The sequence below is a fragment of the Ranitomeya variabilis genome, chromosome 2 (genome assembly GCF_051348905.1).
Source record: "Ranitomeya variabilis isolate aRanVar5 chromosome 2, aRanVar5.hap1, whole genome shotgun sequence".
Lineage (NCBI taxonomy): Eukaryota > Metazoa > Chordata > Amphibia > Anura > Dendrobatidae > Ranitomeya > Ranitomeya variabilis.
In genome coordinates, this window is record NC_135233.1 from 331,054,989 (window position 1) to 331,077,761 (window position 22,773).

At 44.3% G+C, this 22,773-nt stretch overlaps 1 protein-coding gene across 2 annotated transcripts in view; it reads right to left on the reverse strand.

Moving 5' to 3' along the window:
• HPRT1 (hypoxanthine phosphoribosyltransferase 1) overlaps positions 1-22,773 on the reverse strand; it is a 71,528-nt gene that overhangs the window by 36,082 nt on the left and 12,673 nt on the right. For both annotated transcript variants that reach the window (XM_077285323.1, XM_077285324.1), the window contains exons 2-4: positions 20,854-20,960; positions 3,389-3,572; positions 782-847 (exon numbers count right to left, since the gene is read on the reverse strand). In XM_077285323.1, the coding sequence (XP_077141438.1) occupies positions 782-847; positions 3,389-3,572; positions 20,854-20,960 (357 nt within the window). The remainder of the gene's footprint in view (positions 1-781; positions 848-3,388; positions 3,573-20,853; positions 20,961-22,773) is intronic.

Sequence of the window (22,773 nt, forward strand, 5' to 3'; positions counted from 1 at the left end):
CCTAAAAAAAAAATGGTGTTATAAAAATGAGAAATTGCTGGTCAACTTTTAACTCTTATAACTCCCTAACAAAAAAAAAATTGGGGTTCCAAAATTGTGCTGATGTAAAGTAGACATGTGGGAAATGTTACTTATTAAGTATTTTGCGTGATATATCTCTGTGATTTAAGGGCATAAAAATTTAAAGTTGGAAAATTGCAAAATTTTCTAAATTTTCGCCAAATTTCCATTTTTTTCACAAATAAACGCAAGTTATATCAAATAAGTTTTACCACTATCATGAAGTACAATATGTCACGAGAAAACAATGTCAGAATCGCCAAGATACGTTGAAGCGTTCCAGAGTTATAACCTCATAAAGGGACAGTGGTCAGAATTGTAAAAATTGGCACGGTCATTAACGTGCAAACCACCCTTTAAGGGGTTAAAAGATCAAGAAACTTTTTGCTCTAAGGCGGCTTAAAACAGGAGAAAAAAAAAAAAAAAAAGCATCTGAGTCTACGCAAAATTCATCATCCTGCATGTTGTATTTTGAAGAATGTGGCGCAAAAAACAACAAATACCACGAGATAAAAAAAAAAAAAAAACACAAAGCAATCTAAATAATGAATTTAGAGCTTGTCCACACATAATACACACAGTCATTTTAGTTTTCCATCTTTATTATCTATAATACAAAGCAACTATTACTGCATGGGGCTACTAGCACGAGTGTATAAAGTGCACATCTGCGCTATTTTCATTCCTAAAAAAAAAAAATATATATATATATAAAACTTACCTTGCCGGTCAAAGTTGAAAGATCATCTCCACCTATAACTTTAATGTCTCCTGTAGACTGATCATTCTGTAAGACAGACCAAAAAAGTTACTGTGTCATACATGCGGATTTATTCTTACATGTGGACTAGGTTGCTATTCATCTTAAAAGGGAATCCATTACCAGGTTTTCCCTGTATAACGTACAGTTGCCATCAAAGTCTCTTTTACAGCATGATAGAATGCTGTAAAGGGACTGTCCCGCAAAACACATTTATCACCTTCTAAAGAATAGGTGATAAATGTATGCATGGTGGGAGTCAGACCACTAGGATCCCCATCGATCACGATAACGTCACATTATCATTTATATTAGTGAGACAACCCCTTTAAAGGATGTGACATTGCTTTCTAGACCAATATCAGCCAAGCACAATGTTTTGTGATCTATATCATCAGTGCACAGAGTAATAAGCTAAGAAAATGGTAGCAAAACACTGAGTAGAAAGAAAATATCAGCATTCAATAGACAGAGTAACATATCTTGGGGTGACTGCCAGACACTCCGGTAATCCATTGTGCCTCTGCCCACAATATCCTACCTCACCCCGGTCCCATGTATCCCTCAGGCATTGTATCTCCTGATCACATACTTACCTGCTCTCCTGTATTTTGGACACAATACATAATTGAGCGACATACTATTTATTGTCCATACTGTATATAGTTTTACACTTTACTGGTATTTCTTCTCACTGCACATTATGCAATTATTATTATTTTTTCTATTTTTTTTTTTACATTTGCCTTGCTATCCCTATAACCACATGACTGCTTCATTATTCCAGTTACATTATTATTCCGTGTCATACTGATACTGTAAGACGCTTTTCTTGTGGGCTCTCTTGCAATTTATGCCGATATACCTGCACATTATCCTTTTGCATATATTACCTAGTGTTTTGGCTTTTAATATATTATATTTTATTGTTTTGTGTAACCATGTTTTATTACTTGTGCGGGCACCACCCCTCACTAACAAAGGCATTTTAGCCTTAGGATATGTGCACACATCTGGAATTGCCGCGGAACTTTCCGCGGCAATTCCGCAACTGTGCCGCGGGTAAAATGCATGTGGAATTGGCATGCGTTTTCCCGCTAAACACTAGCATTTTAAAAGCGTAAGGCTAGGTTCACATTGCGTTAATGGGTTAATGCTAACGGACTGCGTTGCACGGCGAAAATGTTGCAATTAACGCCATGCAATGGGTCCGTTAGCGCACCCATTGACAGCAATGTGATTTGTGCCTGTAGCGCATCGCTAGCGCACGCCATTTTCGGCACGCGCTAGCGATGTGCCGTTCTTTTGTGACAGACCTCGGACGCTGCTTAGAGCGTCCGAGGTCCGGTCCTCGCTAGCGCAGATCGGGGATCTGCGTTTGCGGGGACGGCGAACGCGGACCCTAGAGGAACATTGCGCTAGCGCTATGCGCTTAACGAATTGCCCTAACGCAATGTGAACCTAGCCTAATTAGCTTGCAGAATGCTAGTGTTTTCCAAGCAATCTGTAGCATCACTTGGAAAACTGATTGACAGGTTGGTCACACTTGTCAAACAGTGTTTGACAAGTGTGACCAACTTTTTACTATTGATGCTGCATAAGCAGCATCAATAGTAAAAGACAGAATGTTAAAAATAATTTAAAAAAATCGTGATATTCTCGCCTTCCGGCATCCCCCACAGCCTTCCCGATCCTCGCGTTGCTCCTGGCAGCTTCCGTTCCCAGTAATGCCTCGCAGCATTGACCCCAGATGACGTAGCGTTCTAGCGAGACCACTACGTCATCACAGGACATTGCCGCAAAGCATCACTGGGAACTAGAGCATCACGAGGAGCAGGAAGGCTGCCAGGGACGACGGAAGGTGAGAATATCACGCTTTTTTTATTTTAATTCTTTTTTTTTTTTTTTTTTACAGGTATATGGTTCCCAGGGCCTGAAGGAGACTCCTCTCCTCCACCCTGGGTACCAAAGGCACATGATAAGCTTACTTTCTGCATGGGGCTATGCCCACCGTGCGGGAAGTAAGCGGATCAATGCATTCCTATGTGTGCGGAATCCCCGCGATTCCACACAAAGAATGAACATGCTGCGGTTTTTTCCTGAATGCGACTCTGCTGCGGAAAAAAACGCAACATGTGCACAAAAATTGCGGATTGCATTCTAATAATAGGATGCTTAATGTATGTTTTTTTTTTGTGGTTTTACAGCGAAAAACTGGGAAACAAAACGTGAAAAATCCTGAACGTGTGCACACAGCCTTAATCTTATTGTCCTGTTCTTCCTTGACCATACGTTCGGTCTTTGCTGGGTTTTGACAAATTTCCAAATGGACTGCCTTTCTACCTATACATCAGATATTTATCACTCACTGTTTATAAGATCTATTATAATATTTTTCATGATTAGTGATATAAGTCTATTGCTGTGTTCAGTACGTGTCTGAACCCAGAGTAACACATGTGTAAATTAATACTAGCTATTAATTTTATAGACAAGTAAATAAACTTTGCAATTAGCTTTTTCATCCCTAGGTGGCGCTGCAGCCACGAGCCTCCTGTCAGTACTTACACAGTAACTCTTCAATCTAATGAAGTCCACAGTCATTGGGATCGACCGGTCACTGTTTCTATTCAGTGCCTTGATGTAGTCAAGTAGATCTGCAAAGAACTTGTATCCACCCTTCAAAACGCAGAGTGCAACTATGTGGTGGCCTCCCATATCTTTCATGATATCTCGGGCTAATCTTTCTGTCCTGGACACAAAAAAAACAAACAAACAAACAAACAAACCACAAACAATGTTAACCAGGTTCATCACAGGAATGCAAAAGGATATTTTAACAGAAAATAAGGGACATTTCCATTTCTGGGGGTGTGAAGACATGGCCCCAGAAGAAGACAGGCAAAACGCGCTTTGGGGTGAGGGACACGGCCAGCATCCACATCTCCCTTGGCCTTCATGTAGGCAATTTTTTTGGATTTTGTTTTACTCATCTATACAACACTGGATTTCTCTATTGAATATGCAGTATATCTGACGGACATATATCATTAACCACCATGCACTTTGAGACTGAATAGCTTTTCCATGTTAGATACCATATCAGATGTTATATGACTAATCTGCTATTGTTATGTAATCCTTTGCCCCTGGTAAACTCGAATATAGTTACAATACGGTTGTAACTGACCTTGAATACCTGTAAAGAACACTTTATAGGCTGTGTGTTATACAAATCATACTAATATTTACAGCACTAAGCACTTTCTTTAAATAGCTGCATGTATACTTTCCCACACATATCCAAAACCTAAAGGGAACCTGTCACCCCCCTCCCCCCAGGCGTTTGAAACTAAAAGAGCCACCTTGTGCAGCAGTAATGCTGCATTCTGACAAGGTGGCTCTTTTAGTTCTGGGTGCTGTAACTGCAGAAATAATCCAGTTTGTAATTTGTCCTAAATACCTTTTCTTCAGTCAAGGAGGCCGGCGTTTCCCCCCTGCTTCAGACGCCACACAGCCGTCACTCAAGTCTTCTTGGCGCCGCCTCTTCAGCGCTGGTTTGAAATGAGCCGGCGCCTGCGCTCTTTTCTCCTGCCTTGGGCAGGCACAGTGAGCGCTGCCCGTCCTCATATGCAGTCTAGCTGACTGCGCCTGTGCGGCCGCCCTGCCTGTGAATCCCAGCCCCGCAATGTGAATAAATCAGAAGACACTGCGGGGCTGGGATTCACAGGCAGGGCGGCCGCACAGGCGCAGTCAGCTAGACTGCATATGAAGACAGAGGACGGGCAGCGCTCACTGCGCCTGCCCAAGGCAGGAGAAAAGGGCGCAGGCTACTTTCAAAACAGCGGTGAGGAGGCGGCGCCAAGAAGATTTGAGTGACGGCTGTGTGGCGTCTGCAGCAGGGGGGAAAGGCCTGCCTCCTTGACTGAAGAAAAGGTATTTATTACAAAATTACAAAACTGATTATTTCTGCACTTACAGCACCCAGAACTAAAAGAGCCACCTTGTCAGAATGCAGCATTACTGCTGCACAAGGTGACTCTTTTAGTTTCAAATGCCTGGGGGGGGTGACAGGTTCCCTTTAAGAAAAAAAAATGTGTAAAGCATACGTGTAGCTTTACTTGAAAAGTAATATTCATTTATATATTGCATCTATTAAACTTTTTTTGTACTTATAACTTATGTGTGTTGCTGTGTCCTCCAGCTGACATGAGGTAAGAGAGAGAAACAGAAAAAACACTATTCTATTCACAACTGTACAGGCTTTCACCAGAGATGTCACAAGAGTATTGGTTAATATTTTACCCATGAGGACTCAAATGCTAAATTCGGAAATGCAAAAAAAATTCACTTGTGCCTCCCATGCTCCAAGCCACATCTGTACCGAAATTCAAGTTAGCACCTCAAAGGAATCAAGCTTCTAAACCTACATGAACAGTGTCAATCTGAAAAGCTCAAATTCAGATCTGTTCAGCCTGTGGCCTGAAAGTGTAGGGTCCACATTGTCCAAATAAAATAAAACAAAAAAGTTTCATGACTTGTACTGATCTTAACACCCCAGGCCATTTTCCTTTTTTTTTTTGCTCCCCTTCTTCCCAGAGCAGTAACTTATTTTTCGGTCAATATGGCCATGTGAGGGTTTGTTTTTTGAGGGACAAGTTGTTCTTTTGAATGACACTATTGGTTTTAACATCTCATGTACTGGAAAACGGGAAATATATTCCATGTGCGGTGAAATTGCAAAAAAAAAGTGCTATTCCACAGTTGCTTTTTTACACCATGTTCACTAAATGCTAAAACTGACCTGCCATTATGATTCTCCAGGCCATTATGACTTTGTAGATACCAAACTTGTATAGGTTGTTTTTTTATTTAAGTGGTGAAAAAAACAATCCAAAATTTGCTTAATGAAAAAAAAAAAAAAAAAAAAAAAAGTGTGCCATTTTCTGAGACCTGTAGTGTCTCCACTTTTTGTGAGCAGGGGCTGGGTGAGGGCTTATTTTTGCGCACCGAGCTGATTTTTTTATGGATACCATTTAGGTGTAGATATGAGCTTTTGATTTTGCATTATTGCATTTTATTGCAATGTAGAGACGACAAAAAAACAATTGTCATTTTCAATTTTTTTCTCGTTACGCTGTTTAGTGATTTTTTTTTATATTGATAGATCAGACGATTCTGAACATGGCGATACCAAATGTGTATATTTTATTTTTTTCATTTTGAATGTGGCGATTTTAACTTTTTTTTTGCATGTTTCAATAGTCTCTATGGGAGACTAGAAGCTGAGGTACTGTGCTACACACAGGAGATGATCAGATCGCCTGTGTGTAGCAGAAATGATCACTTGCTATGAGCGCCGGTCACGGGGCGACGCTCTAAGCAATCTGGCAATGACAACCAGAGGTCTGCTGCAGACCACTGGTTGTCATGCCGACCCATGGGTGACTCGCAATCAAGTGATTGGGTCACCAATGGGCGGGATTAGTGACGCGCTTTCAGTAAGCGCGAGTTAAATGCCGCTGTCAGAGATTGACAGCGGTATTTAACTAGTAACAGTCGTGGGTGGATCACAGTTCCATCTGCGGCTGTTGCGAGCACGTGTCAGCTGTATAGATAAGCCGTCAGTGCCGGAGCCCGCACCAAACAGGGGGGAGTCCGACATATGCTATACTATTACGTGAAATGTCGGAAAGGGGTTAAAACAGGTAAAGTATTAGACAAATCCATAGTGCATACAATGAAAGGTTTTTACAATAGTGATGAAGATATTCAGTTTCGCAAGTCCAACCTTGGTGATTACAAAGTATGTGGCTCACAAAGTGTCCAGATAAACAGTGGACATCTAGTGACAGTTTGTAAAACTGCAGAAGACTTTGTAGAATGTATCTGTGACCATCTGATAGTCCAAAACACAAAAGTAAATTTAAATTAATAAATCTTTAAAAAAGTAAACTTTTGTAATTTAGAGTCATGGTAATATTCCCTACAATGCACTATGTACTGCAACTTAGGGTTCTGTTTATATTACAGACCTGCTATGAGGATTCTTTGAGAACTCCTAGTGAATGGTGGCATGCTCAAATTAATAGTTATCACCTGCCTAACACTGCTGTCACTCCCCTTTCCACCATGAAAAGGAGATTTTTGTGTACTCACCGTAAAATCCTTTTCTCCGAGCCAATCATTGGGGGACACAGGACCATGGGTGTTATGCTGCTGCCACTAGGAGGACACTAAGTAAACACAGAAAGAATAGCTCCTCCCCTGCAGTATACACCCTCCTGCTGGCTCTCAGTGAACCAGTTCGGTAAGAAGGCAGTAGGAGCTTAATATTTAACAAGGATGAACTATGTAAAAAACCAAGTTAACTCAACAAAAACCAAAGCCAATAGGCTAACAGGGTGGGTGCGGTGTCCCCAAATGATTGGCTCGGAGAAAAGGATTTTACGGTGAGTACACAAAAATCTACTTTTCTCCTACGCCTCATTGGGGGACACAGGACCATGGGACGTCCTAAAGCAGTCCCTGGGTGGGAAACAATTAACTGCAATTGCTACTTGAACCCACAAGTTACAGATGCGGCACAGCCACCTGCAAAATTTCTCTGCCGACGGTCGCATCTGCCGAGGCCTGAGAGTGAATATGGTAATGTTTTGTAAAGGTATGCAGGCTGGACCAAGTTGCAGCCTTACAAACTTGTGCTGCCGAAGCTTGGTGCCGGATGGCCCAAGACGCACCCACTGACCGAGTGGAGTGAGCCTTAATCCCTGCTGGGACAGGAAGACCTCTGACTCGGTAGGACTCCTGAATAGCCGAACGGATCCATTTGGCTATTGTCGCCTTGGAAGCGGGAAACCCTTTCCTCGGTCCTTCCGGGAGCACGAATAGGGCATCTGACTTGCGGAAAGACGCTGTCCACGAGATGTATCTCCTAAGAGCTCTCACTAAATCCAGTGTGTGAAGGGCCTTCTCGATGCGATGGAATGGTGCCGGACAGAGTGAGGGTAAGACAATCTCCTCATTGAGATGAAAAGAGGATACAACTTTCGGTAGAAAAGATGGGGATGTCCTCAAAACCACCTTATCCTGATGAAAATTCAGGAACGGAACTTGAGAGGACAGAGCCGCCAGCTCAGAGACTCGTCTGATAGAGATGACCGCAACTAGAAAAGCAACTTTCCATGAAAGGAGAGACAGGAAAACCTCCTGTAGACACTCGAAAGGAACCTGTTGCAAAACTCTGAGGACCAGATTAAGATCCCATAGTTCCAACGGCATCCTATAGGGGGGCGCCCGATGGGAGACTCCCTGAATAAACGTCTTGACCTGTAATCTGTTGGCAATCCTGCGTTGGAAGAGAACAGACATTGCTGAGATCTGCCCCTTGAGAGAACAAAGGGCGAGACCCAAGTCCAAACCCGTTTGTAAGAACTCGAGAATGGAAGGGATGGAAAAATGTAGAACGTCCTCGGTCGCTACACCAGGAAAAGAAAGTCTTCCAATTGCGATGATAGATACACAGACGTAGGCTTTCTAGCGTTGATCATGGTAGCTATGACTTCTGGAGAGAAACCTGCCTGTGTTAGGACCCAGGACTCAACGGCCATGCCGTCAAACACAGGGCCTCTGAGTTCTGGTGGTAAAAGGGGCCTTCAGATTACCGAATCGCGCAGATCTGCTATCGCCAGGGAATGTCGGCAACTAGTTGAACTAGTTCTGCGTACCACGCCCGGCATGGCCAATCTGGCGCAATCAGGATTACCGGTACCCTCTCCGCTCTGATTTTCTTGATGACTCTCGGTAGGAGAGGAAGCGGGGGAAATATGTACGGAAGCCGAAAATGATGCCACGGGAGTACAAGAGCGTCTGCCCCGATGGCTGCCGGATCGCGGGACCGAGCCATGAAGTCGGGAACCTTGGAATTCAGCCGTGAGACCATCAGATCCACGTCCGGGGTTCCCCAATGACAGCAGATCTGGTGGAAGATCTCCAGATGGAGAGACCACTCCCCGGAGTCAAGGCATTGCCGACTAAGGAAGTCTGCCTCCCAATTGTCCACTTCCGGGATGTGAACCGCAGAGATCATTGAGCGGTTTTCCTCGGCCCATCGGAGGATGTGGCCTACCTCTGTCATGGCCGCCCTGCTGCGGGTTCCCCCTTGGCGGTTGATGTATGCCTCTGCAGTGGCGTTGTCGGACTGAATCCTGATTGGGTGACCTGCTAGGAAGGGATGGAACTGGAGAAGTGCCAGCCTGAATGCCCGGATTTCCAAGATGTTGATTGGAAGGCGTGATTCCTGGGGGGGGACCAGCGGCCCTGAGCAGTGTGATGAAGGAACACCGCTACCCAGCCTAGAAGACTGGCGTCTGTCGTCACAACCAGCCAGTGTACTGGAAGAAAGGACTTCCCTTGATTCAGGGAGGATTTCAATGTCCACCACCTGAGAGACTGACTCGCTGGGGAAGGAGGAACCGACGGTTTAGGGAGAACGGGTTCCTGTCCCAAACAGCCAGGAGGGCATGCTGTAGAGGACGGAGGTGTAGTTGGGCAAATGGAACCGCCTCCATAGCGGCTACCATCCTGCCGAGGACTCTCATACTGAAGCGCAGAGAGTGAGAGCGAGGCTGAGAGAGCTTCTGAGCTTCTCGCTGTAAGACAGATCTTTTCCGGGGGAAGAAGAACCAACCCCCTGGATGAGTCGAGTATCATTCCTAGAAAGGAAATTCGCTGAGCTGGTACTGGGGAGATTTTTTGAAGTTTATCTTCCAACCCAGGCGAGAAAGGGTATCCATTGTGATGGCCACGGCTTCCTTGCAGGAGCGGAAAGAGGGGCCTTTGATGAGGATATCGCCTAAATACGGGAGCGCCACCACTCCTCGGGTGTGGAGTATGGCCACGGCAGCCGCCATGACCTTGGTGAATACCCTGGGAGCGGTGGCGAGGCCGAAGGGCAGAGCAACGAATTGGAAGTCTTCTTCCTGAACTGCGAAGCGAAGAAACCTTTGGTGAGAAGGTACAATAGGAATGTGGAGGTATGCGTCCTGGATGTCTAAAGACGCCAGGAACTCGCCTTTTTCCATGGAGGCGATGACAGAACGAAGCGATTCCATCCTGAACAGTCGTACCCTGACGAACTTGTTCAGCAGTTTTAGGTCCAGTATGGGCCGTACTGTACCGTCCTTCTTTGGAACAATGAAGAGGTTTGAATAAAAACCTTGAAACCTTTCGCTTTGAGGGACCGGAATAATAACTCCGTCTTTTCTCAGAGAGCTTATAGCTTCGAAGAACTCTGATGCTTTTGCCCTGGGAGAAGACAGGAAAAAACGGTTTGGAGGATGAGATAAGAGATCTATCTTGTATCCGGAGGACACTAGATCGCGGACCCACTCGTCGTGAACGACCGGCTGCCTACTTTGAGGGTGTCCCCCGGATAATGCAGGGAGTCATTGTGTGGAAGGTCTGCCCGTTCTGGCACCTCTGGATCCCGGCTGCCTTGGCCTGCCTCTCAATGAAGGGGAAGGCTTAAAAGAGGCCTGTGAACCTCTGTCTCCACGTTGTGCCCGGCCGGAACCAGGAGATGTGGAAGTAGAGGACCAGTTTGAGTTGTAACGAAAAAAAAAAATCGGGAACGAGCCTGTGGTTGCAGGTTCCGAAAGGGCCGAGAGAGTCTCTGTTGTGGAAGAAATTTACTCTTCCCTCCAGTGGCGTCAGAAATTAACTGGTCGAGCTTTTTGCCAAAAAGGCGACCGCTCTGATATGGGAGAGAAGTCAATGACTTTTTGGAAGTAGAATCCGCACGTCAGTCCCTGAGCCATAAGGACCTCCGGATGGTGATGGCATTTGCTGCTGCTTGAGAAGCGCAGTCAGCGGCACCCAGGGATGCGGTCACTACAAAATCTCCAGCTCTGGCTATCTGAGTAGCGAGGTCTGCTATCTCGGGGGGGGGGGGAAGATTGGTATCCAGTACTGCTGAAGACAAGACCTCAGCCCAGTGGGTCATAGCCTTAGCCACCCACGTAGCGGCAAAAGATGGAAAGAGTGCGGCCGCTGAGGCTTCAAAGGCTGAACGCGCCATATTGTCAATCTGACAATTGGTTGGATTTTTGATAGAGGCGCCCTCCGAGGAGGATAAAACAGATTTGGTAGCCAGGCGCGATACCGGAGGATCTACTGGAGGAGATTGTGACCAATCTTTTCTTAGATCCTGAGCAAAGGGATATTTGGACTCCATGGGCTTCTGCCCTGTGAATCGTTTTTCTGGACGGATCCTGTGAGATTCAACAATTTGCTTAAACTCGGGATGAGTGGCGAACACTCTGTGAGCTCGTTTGGTCCTCTTAAAGGACACGGCATGATCCGTTTTAGATAAGGGTTCCTCCTCAAGTCTCAAAGCCTTATTCACTGACTCAATTAGAGGTGTTGAGAGTCTCCTGATCGTGATGAAATTCCTGATCTAGGGACGTATCAGAATCGTCCTCTGAAACAGGTTCTCTACTAGCCCCAATGGAAGGGGAGCGAGAAACGGAGCTCTCAGAACCCGAAAACCGTTGATGGTCTGGGCATATGGCATGAGTCTTTTTCCTGGAAGAGTGAGAGCTCCTTGGCAAGGTACGACCCCTGGAGTACGAGGGGTTCTGACCGTTGGAAGCGTCGTCCGTATTAGTGCCCTGGTTAGAGGAAGGGTCTCGGAACGAGTCTAACGCTTTTTCCAGGGATGTCATAGACCGGGTAAAGGAGGTAGCCCACTCAGGGGGACTAGGCTCACTGGGTTCAGTATCAACAACAGGTGGTTCCTGAGCCGTCACCGGTTCACAAGCTGTGCATAATGCAGTATTGTGACCCCGGGGTAATGATACCTTACAAGAGGTACATGCAGCGAAAAATACAGTGTGGGTTTTCCCAGACTTTTTGTGAGGCTTTGGTTGAGACATAGTAAAGCCTGGAGGAAAGCGCTTACTAGCAGGGGAAGGGTTAAGCTATGTGTCTGCAGCTTACCCAGGTCCTGTGTCTTGAGTCCCCAGGGCAGGTCCGCAGTGTAGGCAGAGAGAAACGCTAGTCCTTAGGGCTGTGATAGAAAATGCTGGAGCAGTGCTGCAGCATCAGGGCTGTGGGTGTCCCAAGATGGCCACCGAGACCAGGAAGTGGGAGCTCATCACAGGGAACGAGAAGCGCCAGAAAAAGTGGGCGGGGCTAACTGCCGGTGGGCGTGGCCAAAACTCCGGACTGTATTGAGGGAATTTTTTTTCCCTCTCTGCGGTTGCGGCCTGCAGCGCCGCGACCGCTATTAGCGCCATCATTAGCTGCACTCCTTCGTGGGGTTGCCGCACTAAGGACCACCCACAGACACAGGCTTAAGGTGCGGACCTCCCATACCCCGGGGACCAGGACCCCCTAGCGCCTCGGCCCCCGCAGTGTACTCACGGTAGATGCGGTGGGCCGGTGCTCAATCCACCATCGCCATAGTCAGGGAGGGGGTGGAGAGCTTCTGCCGCCATGCGTCATCCGCTATATCAGTGGTGATGCAGAGGGGGGCTGCACGGACGCCATATATATCATGTCCGGCTATGCACCTGGCTCCAGGAGAGGTAGATGGAGGGCTACTCCATGTGGTCGCCTGCTATGGAGGGGGGAGATCGGAACGCGAAGGAACCGTCGCCCATAATGTGAGCTCAGGGCTGGCATCCAACGTTGCAGGAAAGGATACGGGAGGAACGCTCCACGTACTTGCCTGTTGATGGTTCGGGGGAGATCGGAGCCTAGAAAAGATCCGTCGCCCCCATTCGCTCCGTTAAAAGAAAAAATAGAACAAAAAATCAAAAATTAAAATAAAAACGGTGGTGTCTGAAACAGACCCAAGTGCCTCCTACAGACACTAAGCAAGAACTGGTTCACTGGGAGCCAGCAGGAGGGTGTATACTGCAGGGGAGGAGCTATTCTTTCTGTATTACTTAGTGTCCTCCTAGTGGCAGTAGCATAACACCCATGGTCCTGTGTCCCCCAATGAGGCGTAGGAGAAATGAAGAATCATCGGGGGGCGAGGGAGGAGAGCTGGGACATCCCAACTCTCCCCTTGCTTCAGCTCACACTTTTCAGAGAACTGTTCCTTTATTGTTCAGGATGAAGCACAGTCAGAAATAAAATACAAAAGTGGAGTTCTGATATCTGAGTGCTTGCTTCATGATTCAATAGCTATTCAATTGCTCAAAAAAAATTTGCATTCAAGTTATAAAAACTGACATCGCACCAAGTTTAAACAAAGTCTACGACTTCTCAGACAGCTCTTCTGCACAGTATAAAAAAATAAGGAGAAACTTTATAAATGTCTACCATCACAAGAAAGATTCTGGGGTGGAAGCTGAATGCTGGTTTAGGAGGTGCCTTGCAGCTTGAGCTAGCCTCCAGAGGCCATGTTCAGACTTAACACCCAGGCAACGTTTCAACTGGAGTGAAAAATATTCCTAACATCCAGTTCAGGCACTGTACAAACCAGGACTGCAAAGAAGAGAGTTTGTTAAAACATTGGTTACAGGACGCAGAACCCATCTCAGCAATACCACACTTTCATTCCATGTAGAGAAAGAATAAATACAAGGATTTTTTTCATTCGGCAACAACAGTGAAGTCCATGAAGTGATTGGATGATATAATTGGTTATGTGACCTTGGAATATGATCGGCACCGCTGGCTGCCTATTGTCTAGTCTCCAAAGGTTATGTAAAAAAAGTAGAAGTGACTTTTTTGCACCTTCTGGTCCAGCGCCATCTTTTTTCTTTTTTTGGATATACAAGACATTATAAAAGTAAAAAAAAAAAAAAAAAAAAAAAAAAAAAATCAGATATTAACTCGGGGACCCACACTTCATACCAGCCATACATACTCTGACACAAAAAGAAAAGGACAATGTTAGTAAGAGATTACAGACAAGATTACGGGACAAATTGATGATGAAAGGTCAGTTTAATCACTATTAATTATAAACTAGTTCATATTGTTATATTTTATAGCGTGATGATTTAACTACTTTACTATTCTTTTTAAAAACTTGAAGACAGACATGTCTAGTGACGTAATAAAAAAAAATGTTACTTGTATATTTAAAAATATTGATTCCTCTAATTTAGTAAAAAAACATATGTTTAGCACGAAACTATGTAGAAAAGCACGCTTCGAAATATGATCCTATAGACATCCCAACTTGAATCCCTGAACAAATGTAACGAACACAACTAACACATATGCATTTTTTTGAAAAATTTATAACAGTTTTCTCGAAATCGCCCATCAAAATTTGGAATTTGGTTCCTAAAAAAACAAAATATCAACAAACTTGTGTCATATCAAATTAAAGCCTGTAAAATTCTGAACAAAATTATGTTTCTCCTATCTTTATCTGAATTGTAGCCCAAGATATCATAACAAATGTAAAGTCATACAAGGACAAACTTCAGGTTTTCCAAACTGTAGAAATCTACGGTATATAGAAAAAATTAACCAATGAAGATAGAAATTCAGTACTTATTTTTAATTCACTAAAATATCAGTTCAAAAAATACCAAAGAGAAATATCTTAAGAAGTAAGGTTAAAAAAAAATATACATATATACATACAATATATATATATATATATATATATATATATATATATATATATATATATATATATATATATATATATATATATATATATATATATTTTTTTTTTTTTAAATAAATATATATATATATTTTATTTAAATTTTTTTTTTTTCATCTGGATCACTTGAAATGGAATGACCTTATACTGCAATAAAATTAAATGTTTACATGAAATAAAACCTAATTGTAAAATATTTAAATTAAAAGTAAAACAAAAAACACAGCAGCAGCGCCCCCTGCAGTAACATAAAGCACTAGGTTAAATCCCCTCCACAGCTCTCAGCATATCCAGTTTGATGACCCGCACAGCAGAGAGTCGCCAAGGAAGCTTCAGTATAACAACATATGAAAACCTCCTAATGTACAGTGTAAATATGGGTCACCAAAACAGGAAGCGCACATGACAGCTGTGTGCACAACACTGGGGCACATCCCCAAGCACATCCATGTGATCACACCATGTACGAGCCGAGCTGCAACATCCGCCTTCTACAGAGATTAATAGAAAGGAAAAACCATCAATTTTCCACAGAACATTTTATACGTTCAGTGCAGTGGACAGAAAAGCAGCTGTAGACTTACAGACCAGCAGATCACACAGAAACATGCTAAAAATTACAAGACTTATCAACAGCTACTTATAAGAAAAGTGCATCATAGAGAAGGTCCAAGGCTCTAGTATGAAGAGTACAGAGAATATATAGTAATGGTCCCAGTCACATCCATGTCCCGCTTCTGGATATAGGAGTATACCATCCCCAGAACCACAAAAGTCATGGTTTTAAATGGAGTCTGTCTGCAGGGTTTTGCTATGTAATCTGAAGACAGCAGGAGATAGGGGCTGAAACACATAATTCAGTGATGTGTCAGTTATCAGGGTGTATGCCATTTACTTACAATGAAGGTTTTATTACTAGGACATTATCATTGTTGTAACTAGCTGGCATGTGCTAAATCGACCTACTCTGCCCCCCTCTTGTGCAGCCTTATCCCCCCTCTTGTGCAGCCTTATCCCCCGAGAAGCCCCTGGATGGGATAAAACGCGTCGGGAGGCAGTTAAATATTGGCACTGGGAGATGGTTATCATCCTCCTATAACTGGCACTCTGTAACTTTGATGCATGAGATGGATATCTACATAATGGCTGAATGCCAACAGATCCACATGAATGTCTGAAGACGTCTGCCAGAACTGGGTGAGATTGTTTCAATCTATTGCCTTTATATAGCCCCCTATTAGGTCCCTCCACTATATGCCAGTAGTACTGGTATTGGTATTCAATTGCGGATGATTGGTGCCTTATCATAGCCTGAAAAATTGTCTGATGGGGACATTTCTAGGGAAATAGTTTTTATTGTTTGTTGTGTTTTGTTACCTTTTAATGGTTGATTAAAAAGTTATGTTTTATTCCCCTTTTTTGATAAACCTTTCTTGTAGATTGTGAGCCTTCGCGGGCAGGGTCCTCTCTCCTCCTGTACCAGTTATGACTTGTATTGTTTAAGATTATTGTACTTGTTTTTATTATGTATACCCCTCCTCACATGTAAAGCGCCATGGAATAAATGGCGCTATAACAATAAATAATAATAATAATTATCTAGTGGAATTTTTTTTTTTTTTTATTGATAAATCAAAATTGCTACTTTGCCCTTTTTTTGTATGCCCAGTGTCCCCTACGGTATTATTGCTATCTTTATCATGTGCTTTTTTATACCTTGTGCTTTTATAATTAATTGTAATAAAATTTAAATATTTTAACTCAATTGGTGAATCTCTTTCAACTATATTTCCATATTTATATATTTATGGGTTGGTTGTTATACTTCAATTTGGGACCTTGTTGAATCTTTATATTACAATGTAGTCAGATAAGACTGCTCATTCTCTACAGTTTTACCCAAATGTCTCAAATGAGCTTTATAGTCTGGAGAAAATGTACAGAATGCAAATAAAATGGATTATAATGAGTCAGGCAATTACAGCTAAAAATAACAACACTTTTCTCTCCTTTTGTCTAAATGTGCGATGACTCATGACTAAAATTGCAAGAAAGATTCAGATGGCCTTTTACAATAAGACCCCATGCACAGAATTGCATCTGCGATTCTGCATACAGCGCCCATACCCTACAGACGTTGTACCCAGTAACCAGGGTGGGAAATGTTAGACAGCTTGGCACAGCTTTACATGGCAGTCCAATCATTTACTGGTGCAACACAACAGAGTGTGTGACCACTGGGGACTTTAGCATCTTCACCTGTGATGGATCATATTACTCATTTAGAAATTGGGGTTGTCACTGTCCGGGTAACCCTATGATGTAAGTGCTACAACCTGTCCGGGGCATGGATGCGATCTCCGCCATGACTGGTGATGTGTTGGTCAATGCTGCGCTAGGAACTGAATTTTAGAGGTTGAATGCCCACCCCAGCTAAAAGGTGAAAAAAAAGCAACAAAGACACAGATGAATGTCGAAGATCAGTAAGGCTATGTTCACACGTTCAGGATTTCCATCCTTTTTTTTTCCTGACTGAAACTGCAGGTCTCTGCAGAAAACGCAGGTGCGTTTTTTGGTGCGTTTTGGTGCGTTTTTGGTGCGTTTTTTGGTGCGTTTTTTAGTGCGTTTTTTGATGCAGTTTTGTCTGCAGATTGTCTGTGTTTGACAGAAATAAAGTTTACTGCAGTGGGGGGAAAAAAAAAAAAAAAAATGATGTCATTTCCTTGTCCAACCCTTTTCTTCTTCCATCCTCCATTTTGGGACTAAACACCAAAATGAGTGGACGTGTTTTGAATGACAGCGCTCCGCGTTTTGCGCCGCATGCGTCACTGCAGCGCACGCATCCGGGCGCAGAGGACGCAGCAAGTTGCATTTTTGCTGCGTCCTAAATCAATCAAAAAAAGGACGCATGCGGCGCAAAACGCAGCGTTGTGCATGCGTTTTGCTGCGTTTTACTTTGCGTTGTGTGTTGCGGCGCCGACGCTGCGGCACACAACGCAAATGTGAACATAGCCTAAGTGCCACGTATTTCAGTGCCACGTGCCACGTATTTCAGTGCCACGTATTTAAGTGCCACGTGCCACGTATTTCAGTGCCACGTGCCACGTATTTCAGTGCCACGTGCCACGTATTTCAGTGCCACGTGCCACGTATTTAAGTGCCACGTATTTAAGTGCCACGTGCCACGTATTTAAGTGCCACGTGCCACGTATTTCAGTGCCACGTATTTCAGTGCCACGTATTTCAGTGCCACGTGCCACGTATTTCAGTGCCACGTGCCACGTATTTAAGTGCCACGTATTTAAGTGCCACGTGCCACGTATTTAAGTGCCACGTGCCACGTATTTCAGTGCCACGTATTTCAGTGCCACGTATTTAAGTGCCACGTGCCACGTATTTAAGTGCCACGTGCCACGTATTTCAGTGCCACGTGCCACGTATTTAAGTGCCACGTGCCACGTATTTCAGTGCCACGTGCCACGTATTTCAGTGCCACGTATCACGTATTTAAGTGCCACGTGCCACGTATTTCAGTGCCACGTATCACGTATTTAAGTGCCACGTATTTAAGTGCCACGTGCCACGTATTTCAGTGCCACGTATCACGTATTTAAGTGCCACGTGCCACGTATTTCAGTGCCACGTATCACGTATTTAAGTGCCACGTGCCACGTATTTAAGTGCCACGTGCCACGTATTTAAGTGACACGTATCACGTATTTAAGTGACACGTGTCACGTATTTAAGTATCCACGTATCCCACGAAGATTTTTCATGGAGAACAGACACATCCAGAGATATGTCTGCTCTCCACGGCTGCAGCAACACACTGACAGGAGCCATAGTTCCTGTCGGTGTGTCACTGCGCATGCGCGAGCGAGTTTACCGGCGGTCATTGACCCCGGCACTCTCGCTTAACGGCAGTGCTGCGTGGGAAAGTTCAACGCAGCTGTACTGCTGTTAACCGAGACGCCGGAGTCATTGAACTCCGGAACAGTACGCGATACACTGCTAGGAGCTTCGCTCCTGGCAGTGTATCGCCGGAGAGCAGCCGATCGGCGTGGGACACTCGTTTTATGGATTCTGCGGACAGGGAGTATGGATTTGGTTTATTATTTTTGGATTTTTTCCTGGAGGATCGAGGGCTTCGCCTACAAGTGTGCTGTTGGTGAGTATATACTCTGTGTTATGTGTTGTATGTACTGTACTGTGTGTCATGTTTGTGTATTGTGTGTAGGTGTTTGGTGTAAACTTTACTATTGTGCTAAGTCGCCGGACACAGGGACAACTCTCCCATCCTAATACCGGATGGGAGTAGTAGTCCCATACGGCGACTTAGCACAATGGAGGCACTATCGTCGCATGGGGACGGGGACACACACACACACACACACACACACACACACACACACACACAGACACACACACACACACACACACACACACCAAATCAATCAAACGGCCGACACGATCCCCATGCGACGCTATGTCTCCATGTCTCTCCGCCCACGCACTTCCGGCCCCGCACTTCCGCCCGCTCCCCCGCACTTCCTGCAGCAGCGGTTCTGCACATCAAACCGCAGTAAAACACGCAGATATATTTTTGATCTGCGTGTTTTACTGCGATTTTGACCTCACAATGGAGGTCTATGGGTGCAGAACCGCTGCGGTTCAGGAAGAAGAATTGACATGCTCCTTCTTTTTTCCGGGAGCTATTCAGCACGGCTTTTTTTTTTAAATTTCCGGACCATGTGCACAGTGTGTCCTGTTTTCCATAGGGTACAGTGTACTGTACCCTGCATGGAAAACAGCTGCGGAACCGCAGCGGCAAAACCGCCGCGGTTCCGCGGTAAAAAACGCACTGTGTGAACATGGCCTAAAATAGGTTTGTTTTTTTTATTATGCCATGTTCGTTTGGGAGAAAAAAACAAAAACAAAAAAACAAGCATTCTGTACTTTTTTTCTTGGCAATTCTTTGATAGCCACCAGACACGCTCATTTAGCTGCTGCACTGGATTCTGTACAGAAATAAGCAGTCTTGACAGGTTTCCTTCAGGAGATCCGGACAAGGGGGGTGAGAACTCATGCATACCTTGCATAAACAGAGGCAGACATACCAATGGGACAAAAGCTGCTGGCAGCAATATATCCCTACATTATATGAGAGGCAGCACAAATTGCTCACAATTTCTGGTGGATAGTTAAGAGATAGCGGGGGCCCATATACTGGTCTTGCACAGGGGCCCCTTGTATGTGTGTCCACCCTGATGCTTCTAGTTTAAAGGGAAAGTGTCACATTGTACATTCAGTCTGATCTGTAGGCAGCACGGTAAGGAGAAGCTGAGCAGAATGACATAGGTTTGCTGGAGAAGATTGATTTACTTATTTTATTCACATATATAGTAGCGCCATTATATTCCACAGCGCTTTACAGACATTAATCAGCACTGACCCCATTGGGGCTCACAATTTAGATTCCCTATCAGTATGTATTCGGAGTGCGGAGGAAACCCACAAAAACACGGGGAGTACGATTCAGTATTACTTGTATTTTACTCACTGAAATCTATGGTGTTTGGACTCCTTCAAACATCAGGGATTTCAATGAATCTTTTCCCATAAAACCATATATCGATGTGATCAGCGCCGCCTGCTCTACAACATCCTGCAGATCACATAACATTTTCAAAGTGACTTTAAAGTAATCCTAAAACACATGATACTGAGGTGGAAAAACCCCTGAGGAAGAAGAGCGTTGCTCTTCGAAACGCGTTGGTTGATCCTCTTCCCCTTTTTGAGTCTTCCAGCGCTCCGTACTACAGGTGACGTCACGAAGTAGGAGGAGCTTAGCGGCCATCTTTTTTTGCATGCGGTATCCAGGGAACGCTACCGGCCGGGGCTTCCCTGGGTATATACTGCACTCTGCCATTTGGTGCGCACTGCGCCTAAGCCCCCAGCTGCACCTACCGGGTGGGCGAGGATACACATCCAGCAAAGGTTCACACTCAGTCGCTGCAACCATATAAGAGGTGAGCACAAGCTAAAAGTTTATTGGCACCTGACTAGTCAAATGCATTGTGTGGCTTACGTAGGATTGTGTTGTGTCATAGGGTCTGAGTAAGAATTTGCTATTGTTGTTGAGGGTTTTGAGGGGTTTTTCTGTACCAGGAATCCAAGTGGAGACCCTGTGGATTTCTCGTTTCCTAGTTTTTCCACCCTCAGTATCATCTGTCTTGGGATCCTTAAGCGCGGTGCCTATTTTGTCTATAGGTTATATTGCTATACAGGGGTGCACTACCCTGGTTGACTCCAGCAGCTGAGGATCATTATTTTCTGGGTGAGCGCCAGTGTCATTATTCCAGTCTAATCCTAAAACACTGCAAAAATTCCAACCTACCTGTCCATTATTAGCCCATGGGGAATGTAGACCTTTTCCAAATCCGCTGCATAATGCTTAGGAATACAGAACAGGTCAAGGTCGTATCCTTGTTCATCATCAGCAAGCTGCACAAGAGAAGAATAGATATTTGAATAAGTAATCCTAGAGATAAACCTCAACGTTTTGTCAAGTGCAACGGAAACAAGACATATGCAAATGGCACATACGTCAAGCAATGTGACACACAAGCCACAGAACTTTGCCAAAAGCGCCGTCATTATCAGAAGGCTTTATTATTTCATGAGCAGATAGAACACGTCTAGCGATCTTGTACGGCTTAGTTAGGCAGCAAGTCAATAGCAACCAGTTTGTCTTAAATAACGGATGGTGAACTGAAACGGAGCTAAGGAGGAGGAGGAGGAGGATTGGTCAGAAACAAGCTATACTATAAGTATAAAAATGTTACCTGTACAATAAAAAAAACTGCGGAGAAAGAGGCCGTCAGTGAAGCAGGGGCGCCAATCGGAGCATAGAGGTGGAGTGGTAGCGGCTTCAGATCTACATAGTCATATTAATTCAAATGTTGATTTCTCAAGAACGGACTGGCCATGTAAGAGTACTGCTGGTCTATGAAAAGCTACATGCACACAAATAATTTACAGGGTGAAATCTTGCTGACAGATTATTTTTATTAGCTGAACATTGTGGCTTCGGGAAACATCTCAAACTTAATTTTTTTGTTCTACTTCATCTCATATGAACTTGTCATTTACATTTCTAACACATTGGCACAAATAAAAAAAAAATCATCCTTTCTTCAAACTGTCCTGTGTGTGCCGGTAGGGCTGAGTTTAGATGAGCAAATGAAAAGTTGTCTGATGTTCATCCCGAGGAGAAAAACAAAACTGGGGTGAGAGGGAAAGGTCAGGCAGGTAATGTTCTCCTGGCATTTGCCAAACCTAGACTCATCCACCAGATGCCAAATGGAGATGTGTGATCCGGCACTGCACAGAACTCGTTCCCACTGCTTCAGAGTCCAGTGATGGCGGTTTTGCACCCCTACATCCAATTTTGGCATTGTGCTTGGTGATGTAAGGCTGAATGCAGCTGCTCAGCTATAGAAATCCATGCAATGAAGCTCCCGACTCACCACTTCTGTGCTGCTGTTAATACCAGAAGAGGTGTGGACCATGCAGTTATGGACTCTGCTGAATACTGGTGACTTTTATGCCCTCTGCCCCTCAGCTCTCGGTGACCCTGATCTATAATTTTACTTGGTCTCCACTTCGTTACGTCTCGCCCCCTTTAGATGTTCCAGATCTACCTCCACTGTGTAAAGTTTGCTTTACACAGATTATTCTCAAGGGCACGGTGACAAGTTCTGTGAAATATGTAACCTTGAATGTTTCCATACCTACGGCGAAGCACCTCCGCCGAGCGCCTCCTGAGTGATTAGGAACGGAACAAACATCTTTTGTTATAGGAATATCATATAACACGTTAGAGATCCCAAACCAAGTGTGTGCCCAGCTGTAATAGTGCTAAACCCATGTCAGCTCCAAAGGCGACATGGAGAGAAGACGGCACAGGACACTGCACCACTGTCACCAGGCACTATGTAGTGCTGACCAGAAATGGGCTATTTAAGGAGTGTCAGTTTTTGGCTTATACAAAAAAAAAAAAAAAAAGCAGAAATGGAGGGCTAGAGGAAAGAAATGTCTGCATAGTGCAATGATAGCAAATGTGACTGACGATCTGGGTGTGGAGGTAATTTATACCAATACTTGTCAATCGCATCATTATATATATCTATATATATATCTATATATCTATATATCTACACTCACCGGCCACTTTATTAGGTACACCATGCTAGTAACGGGTTGGACCCCCTTTTGCCTTCCGAACTGCCTCAATTCTTCGTGGCATAGATTCAAC